The following is a 14,635-nucleotide window of genomic DNA, read 5'->3' as shown; positions in this document are numbered from 1 at the left end:
TGCCAGCCAGACTTCCCTGGGCAGATGACCCCACCAATGTGTCCTAGAGCCCCACTTCCCCAGAACCCTGCCCTCTAGGGAAAGAGAGAGACAGGCTGGGAGTATGGATTGACCTACCAACACCATGTTCATCAGGGAAGCAATTACAGAAGCCAGACTTTCCACCTTCTGCACCCCATAATGACCCTGGGTCCATACTCCCAGAGGGTTAAAGAATAGTGTTGGGTAGTTGCCACCTCCCCCTGGCTTCTGCTTAACCATATGCCTATATAGGGATTTTACTGATCCAAAGCTTTGGTCTATTTACATAAATCACTTTTACATAAAGCACTCCAGGGCATTGGTGGTTCTATGATAGGATTCTCTCCTGCTCCACCCCCTCCTTGTCACACACTGATCCCTTCTTTGTCACACTCTGATTTTCACCAGTCACTTTTCTCTCCACCCTCTCTATATCACATCCTGTTTCCACCCTACTTGGAGAGTATAAAAACAGCTGCTCTTCTGATTAAAGACACTTGGAAATTGCTTTCCGGCTCCAAGAGTTCCAGAGTGTATCTCCTGTGGAAGTTGGTGCAGCACGCGTTCCTGATCCCTCTCCCACACAGCAGCCTAGATCGGCTCCAGCTGAGTTCTCTCCAACCCAGAGAGCACTAGCTCGGGAAGAAGTACCCTCAGGCTATCCCGGCAGAATAGGAAAGTTATCAGTGGAGGTGATGGGATATGGAGTTCTGATAGTGGGAATTGTGTAGAATTGTACCCCTCTTATCCTATGGTTTTTGTCAGTGTTTCCTTTTTTTAATTTTTATATGTATTTATTTATTTCCCTTTCATTGCCCTTGTTGATTTTTTATTGTTGCTATAGTTATTGTTGTTGTTGTTCCTGATGTTGTTGTTGTTGGATAGGACAGAGAGAAATGGAGAGAGGAGGGGAAGATAGAGAGGGGGAGAGAAAGATAGACACCTGCAGACCTGCTTCACCACTTGTGAAGCAACTCCCCTGCAGGTGGGGAACCAGGGGCTCGAACTGGGATCCTTATGTCGGTCCTTGCACTTTGCGCCACCTGCACTTAACCCCCTACCCTACCGTCTGACTCCCCAGTGTTTCCTTTTTATAAATAAAAATAAGAACCTCTGTACATACAGGGGGTAAACTTCATGAGTGGTGAAGCAGTGCTGCAGCTCTCTCTCTCTCTCTCTCTTTCCATCTCCCCCTTCCATCTCAGTTTCTGTCTCTAAAAAATAGAAATAAAAATCTTTTAAAAAGTGATTTTTGGAAGTGAAAAATAGGAGATGATTTTTACTTTCTACTTCTCTACTCTAACACTTCATTCACTCAAGAGTCACTGATCAAAAGAACAGGAATTTATTAAACTAAACAGTTGTTCTCTTTATGGAGCATATATGCTAGGGGCTGCTTGAGTTTTTTTTTTTAAGATTTATTTTTCTAATATATTAACATGAAAGAGAACCAGAATACCACTCTGGTACATCAGATACTGGGGATCAAACTCAGAACCTTATGCTTTTAAGTTCTATATTGCCACTACACCACCTGCCAGGTCATGATGTATAACATTTTATAGAAAGATCCTGGTTATTTCTGAAATCAGTGGGGTAATGATGTAAGAAAATGAATCCTAAATTAGAAACCCATCAGAGTGAAAAATTTCCCCAAGCCACCACCCTCTCTGCATGAGACGCTTAGAATGTAGGTTGGGAGAAGCAGCACTCTTTTCTATCTTGATAAAGGGCTATTTTATCCACTGGCTCACTTTCTGTGCTGATTACCATCCCTTCCCTACTTAGCAGGTGGGTGCACTAAGGCTCCAAAGAGAAGTCTTTGCTAAATGCTGCATGGGCAGCTAATGATACAGTACCCCAACTGTCAGAGATGCTTCTCCTCCATCAAGCCTGCCCCAGGAACAGAGATGACAACTCAGAAGTCAGGATGCAGCTGTGTGTGACCCACCCTGGTACCTGAGGCAAGCGGCTCCTGATGTCCTTGGCACAGAGCTGGAGCAGGTGCAAGTAGGAGACCTCCGTGTCAATGAGCTCCCTGACAGCCAGCCTCTGATGGAGCAGCCACTTGTCCTCAGGGACTCGGCCCTCCCTGTCCGGAGTCTCTGGCCTGGAGGGCGGCTCCTCACCTCCACTATCCGTCATGTCAGCAGGCTCTGGGAAAGACAAGTACATGCTGACTCACTTTAGGGAGCTCTGTGGAGACCTGTTCCTAGGAATTCAAAGACACATATTATTCATCAACAGTACTAAAACCATCCCTGACTCCACAGAGAGTCAAGATGAGCTGCTGCTCATTAGCATCTGTGGGCAGCAGCTGAACAATAGGGAAGGGCAGGACACAGCTCAGGAATTTTGTTTTTAATTCATCTCCTAGGATTCAGACAATGTGCTTGTCTTAGCATTGCACTTGACCCAGATTTCCACTGTGTACAGCTGAGTCTTTTATCTTCTCTCCTCTCCATCCCCACAACCTCATTTGGGACCATCCTAGTGATCACTTGGGCTATTTCCTCTGTCTTCAGGATCAAACTTCCAAACTACTGTTCCCCACCTACACACACACACACACACACACACACACACACACACACATTTAAACTTCCTGCTTGTGCTTGAGACAAAGCTTGTGATGGTGGTGCGCCCTGCCGTGCAAGTTCACTGGCTTCCTGCTGCCCACACCCTTTCTCCCCACCAGGACACACTCTGCAGGTCTGTTGTTTTGCACACCTATCCAGTCACTTCCTGCCTCTGTAATTTTGTGCCTGCCTTGTACCCCCTCTCCCACTTCTTGCTGCATTCATCCTTTCCAAGGCCTTTTCTGAAAGTACAGATGAAGATGCTGTGAACAAGTTGGCCTGGTACAATCCCCTGCACCACCATAAGCCAGAGCTAAACAGTGCTCTGGATATATATATATATAAACAAGGTAGCCTGAAAAGGCTTTCCTACTCAAAAATACCTAGACAAGCTGGATCAGTTATGACAATCTTTCTTATCACTTGTCTTTTTTTTTTTTTTTTTTTTTACCAGAGCACTGATCAGCTCTGGCTGATTGTGGTGTAGGGAATTATTGAACCGGGGACGTCAGAGCCTCAGGCATGAGGGTCTCTTTGCATAGTCAATATCCTATATGCCCCCTGAACAACAAAATTTCTTTCTCTTGGAAGAGAAGGGACAGTGGCAGGTCCCCAAACAGAGAGGACCGAGAACCAGAGCGGAAGCAGCTGAGCCAATACAGCAGAGACCTGAGGAGGGAGAAGAGCACAGAGTAGAACATGGTGAATGGGACAAGGGCTTTCATGCCAGGAAAAAATATGAGACAAGTTCCTGCACAGAATGGATCCCCAGCAAGACATGGTGGGGTGGGGTAGGGGTGAAAATGTATGACCTAGGTGGTGGCAAAGGCGTTAGAGATTTAGACTTAAATGCATGAAGTCCCAAATTCAATCCCTGGCATCACATGTACAAAAGTGATGCTCTCCATCACCAGTGCCCATTAGTAAATAAATAAGCAAATCTCTAAAAAATAATCCCCTTGGGGACCAGGTGGTGCTGTGCCCAGTTGAGCACACACACGTTACTCTGTGCAAGGATCCAAGTTCAAGCCCCCAGTTCCCACCTGCAGCAGGGAAGATTCACAAGTGGTAAAGGAATACTTTTCCCCTCTCCCTATCTATCTCCCCCATCCCTCTCAATTTCTCTCTGTCCTAGAAAATGAAAGAAAGGGAAATGGCTGCCAGAAGCTGGGGATTAATTCATTGTGCATTCCTAAGTTTCAGCAATTATCCTGGTGGCAATTTAAAAAAAAAATGTAACCACCACCCTCAAACTTCTAGGTGGCAAAGTTACTTTATCTTGCTTTGAATCTTGTATGAGGTCAAAAAGTTTTTTCTCTGAATAACAGACCTGCTTTCTCCCTGAGAAATGAACAAAGAGAGATACAATTAGGACTAATGCTACTCTGAGTATCCACAGGACAAAGAAAATCTCTTCAGAAGGACATGTCAATTTGGGCCATGTAGCACTCCCACAGATAATCTAGCCCTGAAGACAAGTTTAAAATCCAAAATTAGGGCCAAAAAAAATAGCTCAGTAGCTATGGCACCCGCTTGCCATGTGACTGCCCTGGGTTTGAGACCCAGCAAATGAGAGGTGCTCTGGTACCAATAGAAGTTTGGGTGCTACATTGTCTCTCTCACTCTGAATTTAAAAAAAAAAAAAAGTGGATCAGAAGCAGTGAAATCATATATGCATGAGACCCCAGAGGGCAGCAAAACAAACAAACAGATCCAAAGTTAGCTAGTGGCTGAGGGTGGCCCATCAGACAGAATGCATATTTTATACGTGTGAGGTTCCAAGTTTGGCCCCCAGCACTGTATATGACCATGCTGTACTCTGACCTTTCATTCACATATAATAAATAAACACATATTTTCTCTCTATTTAATTTTTTTTATCCACATTAAAACTCATTGAGGCCCTCAACATGGATCAACAATCGTAGAGAATGTTCCATCCTCCAAAGGGAAGATGGACAACATACTCTATGCTACACCTCTATACTGAGGAAGATGGGTAGATATTGGGGCAGCATGGACTGTTCCTTTTCATGAACACAGAATGTGAGCTCAGATCTATAGGAATGCAGAGGTCACACAGGCTCCTAAGCTAATTATGGGCCCCAGAACACATCAGATTGATGGGGTTTACAGTCAACAATATTTATACCCCTTTCCCATATTAGGGAGCTACTCTCTTCTCTGATACAGCTTTCTGGTCCTTTTTCCAGCCATGACATCCACTCCTGAGATAACTTGGATCCACTGGCATATCAGATTTCAGGCTCAGGGGCAAAAAGAAATATGGGGAAAAAAAAAAAACTAGTACAGTCATAGGCCCTTTGGAATGTAACTAAAATATGCCTACTAGCTATCTACAAAATGGAGGATCCCCCCCCCAACTCTTCATCTGCACTATTCCAGCCCTTAGGTCCATGATTGGTCAACAATTTGTTTGGCTTTGTATGTTAACTCTCTTGTCAAACACCAGGTTCCAGATGCTAGCATGATGCCAAGCAGACTTCCCTGGACAGACAACCCCACCAATATGTCCTGGAGCTCCAATTCCCCAGAGCCCTTCCCCACTAGGGAAAGAGAGAGACAAACTGGGAGTACAGATCGACCTGTCAATGCCCATGTTCAGACCTTCAACCTTCTGCATCCCACTGTATGCAGTATGAACCCAAGGTCATACTGCATCTGGGAGTATGACCTTGGGTCCATACTCCCAGAGAGATAAAGAATAGGAAAGCTATCAGGGGAGGAGATGGGATACAAAGTTCTGGTGGTGGGAATTGTGTGGGGTTGTGCCCATCTTATCCTATGGTTTAGTCAATGTTTCCTTTTATTAAATAAAAAAATTTTTAAAAAACTCATTGAGAAGAAATTACAGGACTTGAAAGCCTACAGAGGTTGTTTTATGTTCTCCTAATCACAGGAAACGACTGGAGAATGTTCTCCAGCAAAACAAATAAATCAAGAAAGAGGAAGACATGGGTAGAGGAAATCAGAGATCTAAAATAGGAGAGACCAAGGCAGTCCCCAGGGTGGGCGGAGGGATATCCGAGGATTGACTATGGGCTGCAGACAGTGTAAACAGGTAGAGGTGCTTTAGAGGGTATTACAATGTCTTGGAACAGGTTTGTTGAATTAGTATGGTGTTTACACACACATCCGTATCTATGGCTAGAAATCAAAGCAACACACAGTAACAAAAATAATTGCTGTAGTAAACGTTGCCCCCCCAAAAAAGATAAAAGTATATATAATCTGATTGACTTATAGATGGAATTTACACAAATATTAATGCAAGTGACCTAATGAACATTATATATAATGATACTGAGAAGGTAAAGTGACACAGCAAAAGTAAGAACAAAGAAAAGTTAAGTCCTCATCTTCCACAGTAGAAATAAAAAATATAAAGCAGAGCAAAAATCTGCCACTCCAAAATAAAAATAAAAGGTTGAGTTTATGGGAGACACCTTTGAAGGCTGGTGGGTGATGCCTTTGACAAGAAGGTGCTAACTTGTGTAGGAAAGACCTTGATCTCTCTCACACAAGTAGGCAAAACTTAAACTTGAATATTCCTCATTTACTGCGCCATCTACGATAACTTTCCTGACTTCCCTTCTTTCTCACATCCTCTGCTCTAGTCTATTTAAAGATGGACTCAATGCCCAGGAAGGTGGTGCAGTGGTACAGTTCTGGACTTACTAGCATTGGGTCCATAGTTTGATCCCCAACACTGCATCTGCCAAAGGAATGTGCTCTTTATTTTATAATTTATTAATGAAGAGGAGGGGAGAAGGCAGAGGGGAGAGAGAGATCACTCTGGTACACACTGTGCTGAGAATCAAACTCTGGACCTGATGCGTGTAAAATCTAGGTTTCATTTATTTTTCAATAGATGGGATCATAAAATATGTGTTCTCTCTATGACCTCTCACTCTCTTGCTCCCTCACTATCTCATTAATTAATAAATGTTGGGGTGGGTTGATAGCATAATGGTTATGCAAAGGAACTCTCATGCCTGAGGCTCCAAAGTCCCAGGTCACAATCCCCCACACCACCATAAAGCAGAGCTAAACAGTGTTCTGAAAAAAAAAAAAAAAATGGGGCTGGGTGGTGGCACACCTGGTTGAGCTCACAGTTAAGGATCTGGGTTTGAGCCCCCGGTCCCCACCTGTGGAAAGCTTCACGTGTGGTGAACCAGTACTGCAGATGTCTCTCTGTCTCTCTCCCTCTCTATCACCTTCTTCCCTCTCAATTTCTGGCTTTCTTTACCCAATATTAAGTAAAGATATATATTTTTTAAAGTTTATTTAAAAAATTCTTCCAGTTTATTGCACCAAAAAAAAGACTCTGGGGTGGGTGAATAGGAGAGTTCAGGTCCTGGAAGAGGATGGCAGAGGACCTAGTGGGGGTTGTATTGTTGTGTGGAAAACTGAGAAATTTTATGCATGTACAAACTACTGTATTTACTGTCGACTGTAAAACATTAATGCCCCAATAATTTTTTTTAATTCATAACTGCAAACTTAGTTCCTTAGTGCAGTTTGAACAACCTTATAAGGTGTCAAGAGGTGGCACACCTGGTTAACTGCACACATTATAGTGCACAAGGACCCAGGTTCAAACTTCCTGTTCCTACCTGCAGGGGGAAAGCTTCACAAGTAGTGAAGCAGTGTTGTGGGTGTCTCTCTGTTTCTCTCCCTCTCTATCTCCCCTTCCCCTCTCAATGTCTTTCTTTATCCAATAATAAATACACAAAATGTAATTTTTAAAAAATAAAAATAAATTTTAGGGAGTCAGGCGGTAGCGCAGCAGGTCAAGCATACGTGGTGCAAAGCGCAAGGACTGGCGTGAGGATCCTGGTTCGAGCCCCCGGCTCCCCCCACGTGCAGGGGAGTCGCATCACAAGCAGTGAAGCAGGTCTGTAGGTATTTATCTTTCTCTCCCCCTCACTGTCTTCCCCTCCCATCTCCATTTCTCTCTGTCCTATCCAACAACAATGACATCAATAACAACAACAATAACTACAACAACAATGAAAAACAAGGGCAACAAAAGGGAATAAATAAATGTTTTTAAAAAGAAGGAAGGAAGGAAGATGGGAATGGAGAAAATAATCTAAAAGAAATAAAGATAGGAAGGCAGGCAGGCAGGAAGGAAAGGAAGGAGAGAGGGAGGGAAGTGGTGGCAAAGCTCTGTGTTCATTTGTTCTTCGCAAACACATAAAAATGATAAATGGTGGCTTGGAAAATAGTACAATGGATAAATCAGTGAAACTCTGAAATATGAGGTCTCAAGTTCAGTCTCTGGCATCACACATGACAGAGTGATGCTCTGGTTTATCCTTTCTTCCTTTTTATTAAAACAGAAATTATTTGCATTATCTCCAATTAAAATCTGGCTGAGGGACAAGAAATTTAAAATAAAAGAATAAAAGAAATTTAAGTGGCTAAGGCTTCAAAAGATACTCATCAGGGGTCTGGCTGTAGCACACCAGGTTAAGAGCACATGGTGCAAAACACAAGGACCTCGGTTCGAGCCCCGGCTCCCCACCTGCAGGGGAGTTGCTTCACCAGCGGTGAAGCAGGTCTGCAGGAGTCTATCTTTCTCTCCCCCTCCTCTCTGGATTTCTCTTTGTCCTAACCAACAGCAACGACAACAACAACAGTAATAAAAATAACAACAACGATAAACAATGAAAAGGCAACAAATAACAAAACGGAAAAAAAATATCCTCCAGGAGCAGTGGATTCTTAGTACAGGCACTGAGCTCCAGTAATAACCCTGGAGACAAAAAAAAAAAAAGAGAGAGAGAGATACTCATCAGTAACTAGGCAAATATGAATAAACAGTACTACAGTGAGATATTATCTTTATGCCTATCATATTGGAAAAATACAAAAACAAAATATTGGTAACAATAAGGGAGATAGCTTAAGGGTTATGCAAAAGACTCTCATGCCTGAGGCTCTGAATTTCCAGGTTCAATCTAAACTGTGCTCACGTAAAGTGTGTGTGTGTTTATGTGTGTGTGTTGATGAAAGTGTAGATGAATGGGAAATCTCACATACTAATATGATGGCGTAGGTCATTCCAACCAATCTAAAGGGAAATTAGACAATGTCTAGAAAAGTTGAAAATGCAGTCAGTCAAGGGAGTTCTACCCTAGATATATCCTGATTCTGGGACATTTTCCACATGTACACAAGGAATGTGAACAAGAATGTTCGCTGCAGCCAGGCTGATAACAAAAAATAACTGAGGAAACAGCCCCAGAAAAGTGGAAAAGTCATTGTTGTACAACAAAGTAATGGAATTCTGAACAGAGAAAATGAGCAAACTGCAGGTTCACATATCAACCTGGATATTCTCATAAACCTTGTAAAGGGAAAAAACAACAACAATAACAAAGAGGGTTAGGGAAATAACACAGTGATTATGCAAAAAGACTGTCATGCTTGAGGGCCTGAGACTCCAGGTTCAATACCTAGCAATGCCATATCCCAGAGCTGAGCAGTGCTCTGGTGGGAAAAAAAAAGTTTCTGAAAGGTACATAGGGCATGCTAATATTTTAAAAATACATCAGCCATCAAGTTCTAGATGCTACCATGATGCCAACCTAACTTCACTGGGCAGAGGAGCCCACCAGTGTGTCCTAGAACCCCACCTTCCCAGATCCCTGCCCCACCAGGGAAAGAGAGAGACAGGCTGGGAGTACGGATCGATCTGCCAATGCCAATGTTCAGTGGGGAAGCAATTACAGAAGCCAGACCTTCCACTTTCTGCACCCCATAGTGATCCTGGATCCATACTCCCAGAGAGACAAAGAATAGGAAAGCTTTCAAGGGAGAGGCTGGGATACGAAGTTCCAGTGTTAGGAATTGTGTGGAATTTCCCCCCCTCTTATCCTATGGTCTTGTCAATATTTCTATTTTATAAATAATTTTTTTAAAAAAAGAATACATCAAATAGGGCTGTATCCTAGTCAGTTGCACAGTGCTTAGAGTGCTAAACTATCAAGCACAAGGTCCCAAATTCAGTCCCCAGCTGCACATGTGCCAGGGTAATATCCTTGTTGTCCTCTTTCTCCTCTATCACTAACTAATACATAATTTTTAAATGCCATAGATATTAGTTAGGGATATATACATATGTAGTACAGTGTTGAAATTTTGTAGGTGTAATTATAACAAATTCAGAAGAGTAGCAACCTCTGGAAAAGGAACAAAGGAACAGAATTAGGGTGGGTGTCAAAAGGGACTTGGTATCTGAAAAGGCTTTGGTTATTGTTAAACTTAATTTTTAGATAATACTCAATTTACATGTAGTTGTAAGAAATAATGCATCAGTTCCAGTATCATTTATCCAGTTCCTCCAATGGCATCATCTTTCAAAACTGTAAAACACTGTCACAGCCAGGATACTGACACTGAAAGAGTGAAGAGCCAGCACGTCTCCCCACAAGGAGAGTGGTCTTGGCATGTGGTCTTGGCACACATTTTGCTCCAGCACACCACCACCCCCTGATCCCCTAGCTACCAAGAATCTATTCTCCACTATCTATAACCTCATTTCAAGAATTTATGTGGGTACACATTGGTGGGGGAAAAAAACTAGTATAGCCACAGGCCCTTTGGAATATAACTAAAATATACCTACTAGCTATCTACAAAACGGAGACCCCCCCCCCAACACTTCATGTGCACTAATCCAGCCTTTAGGTTCATGATTAGTCAACAACTTGTTTGGCTTTATATCTTAAACTCTCTTTTCAGCCACCAGGTTCCAGATGCTAGCATGATGCCAACCAGACTTCCCTGGACAGACAACCCCACCAATATGTCCTTGAGCTCCAATTCCCCAGAACCCCACCCCACTAGGGAGAGACAGGCTGGGAGTATGGATCGACCTGTCAAGGCCATGTTCAGTGGGGAAGCAATTACAGAAACCAGACTTTCCACCTTCTGCACCCCATAATGATCCTGGGTTCATACTCCCAGAGGGTTAAAGAATAGGAAAGCTATCAAGGGAAATGATGGGATACAGAGATCTGGTTGTGGGAACTGTGTGGAGTTGTACCCCTCTTATCCTAAAGTTTCGTCAGTGTTTCCTTTTCATAAATAAAATAAAATAATTTTTTAATAAAAAAAAGGCACCTTAAGAGACTCTCAGGGGGAGGGGTAGATAGCATAATGGTTATGCAAAGCTCTCATGCATGAGGCTCCAAAGCCCCAGGTTCAATCCCCCATACCACCATAAACCAGAGCTGAGCAGTGCTCTGATGAAGTAAATAAATAGGGGGCAGGCGGTAGCAGCGGGTTAAGCGCTTGTGGCGCAAAGCGCAAGGACCGGTGTAGGATCCTGGTTCTAGCCCCCAGCTCCCCACCTGCAGGGATGTGCTTCATAGACAGTGAAGCAGGTCTGCAGGTGTCTTTCTCTCCCCCCCCCGTCTTCCCATCCTCTCCCCATTTTTCTCTGTCCTAACAATGACAACATCAATAACAACAACAATAATAACTACAACAACAATAAAAAAAAACAAGGGCAACAAAAGGGGAAATAAATAAATATATTTTAAAATTTTTTAAAGTGGAAGTTGGGTGGCAGTGCAGTGGTTAAGAGCAGGTGGCGTGAAGCACAAGGACCGGTGTAAGGATCCTGGTTCCAGCCACGGCTCCCCACCTGCAGGGGAGTCGCTTCACAGGTGGTGAAGCAGGTCTGCAGGTGTTTATCTTTCTCTCCCCGTCTCTGTCTTCCCCTTCCTCTCTCCATTTCTCTCTGTCCTATCCAACAATGACACCATCAATAACAACAACAATAATAACTAATACAATAAAACAACAAGACAACAAAAGGGAATAAATATTTTTTAAAAATTAAATAAATTTTTAAAAAGGTAAGAATGTATGTAAATGAATCACCTCCACTGGGATTAACTCTATTCAGTCAGCCTAATTCCCTGAAGAGTCATCTAATTTTTTTTGCATGTATCAATAGTTTATTTTTATTGCTATCTGAGATGTTTTCCTTGCTTAAAAAAAACACTGAAGCAAATATGGTAATAAAAAAAAATTAATCAAACAAAACTAGTAAAAATACATTCCTTGTTCTTTTCTGAATAGTTAAAAATATTCCCTAATATTTAAAGTGGCACATATCCCATTCAATCTTGCACTTGGGTTATTTGTGGCTATGCCGCATGTTCCCAGCCACATACTAGACACTAAGCTCATAGAGACAAAATGAGCATCCATTCATCTCCTCTGTGCCTCACAAAAGCGATGATTCATAGATATTTGCATATATAAATGATTCTTTTGGCTATTTTAGTAGTGGCAGAAGTTGCTACCCCGGGCACGAAGTACTGACCTCATACATCAGACAATATATAAACTGAATGTTCTGTGAGAGCAAGGTTGTTCAGAAGGCAAAGGGTCCAGAAAGATCTGGGAATCATCTGTCTGGTGACCAGCTCTATCCTGGCTTCTGTATGCTGCTATGGTCTGCTGACCTAACCCTGCCCTGAATTGCTGACATTCACCACCCTGTGCACAGCTGTTCTAGAAAGGTCCTGGTAGGATTTCAGGAGAGTCACTCAGGTTCAGAATTGGTGCTAAAGAAACAAAAAACATGGGCCATCGTTTATATACAACTGCTAAAATGGTTTTTTTTTATTTTATTTTTTTATTTCTTTATTGGGGAATTAATGATTTACATTCAACAGTAAATACAATAGTTTGTACATGCATAACATTCCCCAGATTCCCATTTAACAATACAACCCCCACTATGTCATTCATCATCTTTCATGGACCTGTATTCTCCCCACCCACCCACCCACCCCAGAGTCTTTTACTTTGGTGTAATACTCCAATTCTATTTCAGGTTCGACTTGTGTTTTCTTTTCTAATCTTGTTTTTCAACTTTGGCCTGAGAGTGAGATCATCCCATATTCATCCTTCTGTTTCTGACTTATTTCACTCAACATGATTTTTTCAAGGTCCATCCAAGATCGGCTGAAAACGATGAAGTCACCATTTTTTACAGCTGAGTAGTATTCCATTGTGTATATATACCACAACTTGCTCAGCCACTCATCTGTTGTTGGACACCTGGGTTGCTTCCAGGTTTTGGCTATTACAAATTGTGCTGCCAAGAACATATGTGTACACAGATCTTTTTGGATGGATGTGTTGGGTTCCTTAGGATATATCCCCAGGAGGGGAATTGCAGGGTCATAGGGTAGGTCCATTTCTAGCCTTCTGAGAGTTCTCCAGACTGTTCTCCACAGAGGTTGGACCAATTTACATTCCTACCAGCAGTGCAGGAGGGTTCCTTTGACCCCACACCCTCTCTAGCATTTGCTGCTGTTACCTTTTCTGATGTATGACATTCTCACAGGAGTGAAGTGGTATCTCGTTGTTGTCTTGATTTGCATTTCCCTGACAATCAGAAACCTGGAGCATTTTTTCATGTGTTTCTCGGCCTTTTGGATCTCTTCTGTGGTGAATATTCTGTCCAAGTCCTCCCCCCATTTTTGGACGGGGTTATTTGTTGTCTTGTTGTTGAGTCTGGCAAGCTCTTTATATATGTTGCTTATTAAACTCTTATCTGATGTATGGCATGTAAAGATCTTCTCCCATTCTGTGAGGGGTCTCTTGGTTTGGGTAGTTGTTTCTTTTGCTGTGAAGAAGCTTTTTAATTTGATGTAGTCCCATAGGTTTATACTTGCCTTAGTCTTCCTTGTAATTGGAGCTAAAATGGTTTTAATTAAAGTGGGAAAATAGCATAATGATTATGCAAAAATATTTTGATGCCTGAGACTGCAAAGCCCCAAGTTCAAACTCTAGCACCACCATAGGCCAGATTTGAGCATTGCTCTACTAGGAAGGAAGTAAAAAAAAAAAAAAATGCTCAAAGTCTCAGCTGTAAAAAATGGTAACTTCACTGTTTTCAGCCGATCTTGGATGGACCTTGAAAAAATCATGTTGAGTGAAATAAGTCAGAAACAGAAGGATGAATATGGGATGATCTCACTCTCAGGCCAAAGTTGAAAAACAAGATTAGAAAAGAAAACACAAGTCGAACCTGAAATAGAATTGGAGTATTACACCAAAGTAAAAGACTCTGGGGTGGGTGGGTGGGTGGGGAGAATACAGGTCCATGAAAGATGATGAATGACATAGTGGGGGTTGTATTGTTAAATGGGAATCTGGGGAATGTTATGCATGTACAAACTATTGTATTTACTGTTGAATGTAAAACATTAATTCCCCAATAAAGAAATTAATTATTTAAAAAAAAACTTTAAATTGGAGAGTCAGCTGTAGCGTGGCGGGTTAAACGCAGGTGGTGCAAAGTGCAAGGACCGATGTAAGGATCCGGGTTCAAGCCCCCGGCTCCCTACCTGCAGGGGAGTTGTTTCACAATCGGTGAAGCAGGAGGTCTGCAGGTGTCTTTCTCTCCCCCTCTCTGTCTTCCCTTCCTCTCTCCATTTCTCTCTGCCCTATCTAACAATGACGACATCAATAGCAACAACAATAATAATAACTACAACAATAAAAACAAGGGCAACAAAAGGGAAAATAAAAATAAATTTAAAAAATTTTTTTTTTAAATTTTTAAATGGGGGCGGGGGGTTGGTGCAGTGGTGCACCTGGTCGAGCACACATGTTATAGTGTAAGGACCCAGGTTCAAGCCCCCAGTCCCCACCTGCAAGGGGAAAGCTTTGCAAATGATAAAGTCATGTTGCAGGTGTCTCTCTGTCCTTCTCCCTCTCTATCTCCCCTACCCTCTTAATTTCTGATTATCCAATAAACAAATAAAGACAATAAAAAGTTTTTTAAACATTTAAATGTATTTATTTAATACAAGAGAGAAAGAAAGGAAATGGCTGGGAGACAGCATAAAGGTTATTCAAAAGACTTTCATGCCTGAGACTCTGAGGTCCCAGGTTCAATCCCCAGCACCACCATAAACCAAAGCTAAGCAGTGCTCTGGCCCTTCTCTCTATATCTCTCATTAAAGTAAAAACAA

General features: G+C 42.3%; 1 protein-coding gene across 3 annotated transcripts in view; it reads right to left on the bottom strand.

Moving 5' to 3' along the window:
- ARHGEF37 (Rho guanine nucleotide exchange factor 37) overlaps window positions 1-14,635 on the bottom strand; it is an 82,216-nt gene that overhangs the window by 53,517 nt on the left and 14,064 nt on the right. For all 3 annotated transcript variants that reach the window (XM_060180894.1, XM_007516391.3, XM_060180891.1), the window contains exon 2: window positions 1,981-2,177. In XM_060180894.1, the coding sequence (XP_060036877.1) occupies window positions 1,981-2,166 (186 nt within the window). In that variant the 5' untranslated portion in view covers window positions 2,167-2,177. The remainder of the gene's footprint in view (window positions 1-1,980; window positions 2,178-14,635) is intronic.

This window comes from Erinaceus europaeus, chromosome 2 (assembly GCF_950295315.1).
Source record: "Erinaceus europaeus chromosome 2, mEriEur2.1, whole genome shotgun sequence".
In the NCBI taxonomy this organism is placed as follows: Eukaryota; Metazoa; Chordata; class Mammalia; order Eulipotyphla; family Erinaceidae; genus Erinaceus; species Erinaceus europaeus.
The sequence above is the reverse complement of the archived record's forward strand: the minus strand, read 5'-3'. Positions and strand labels throughout refer to the sequence as shown.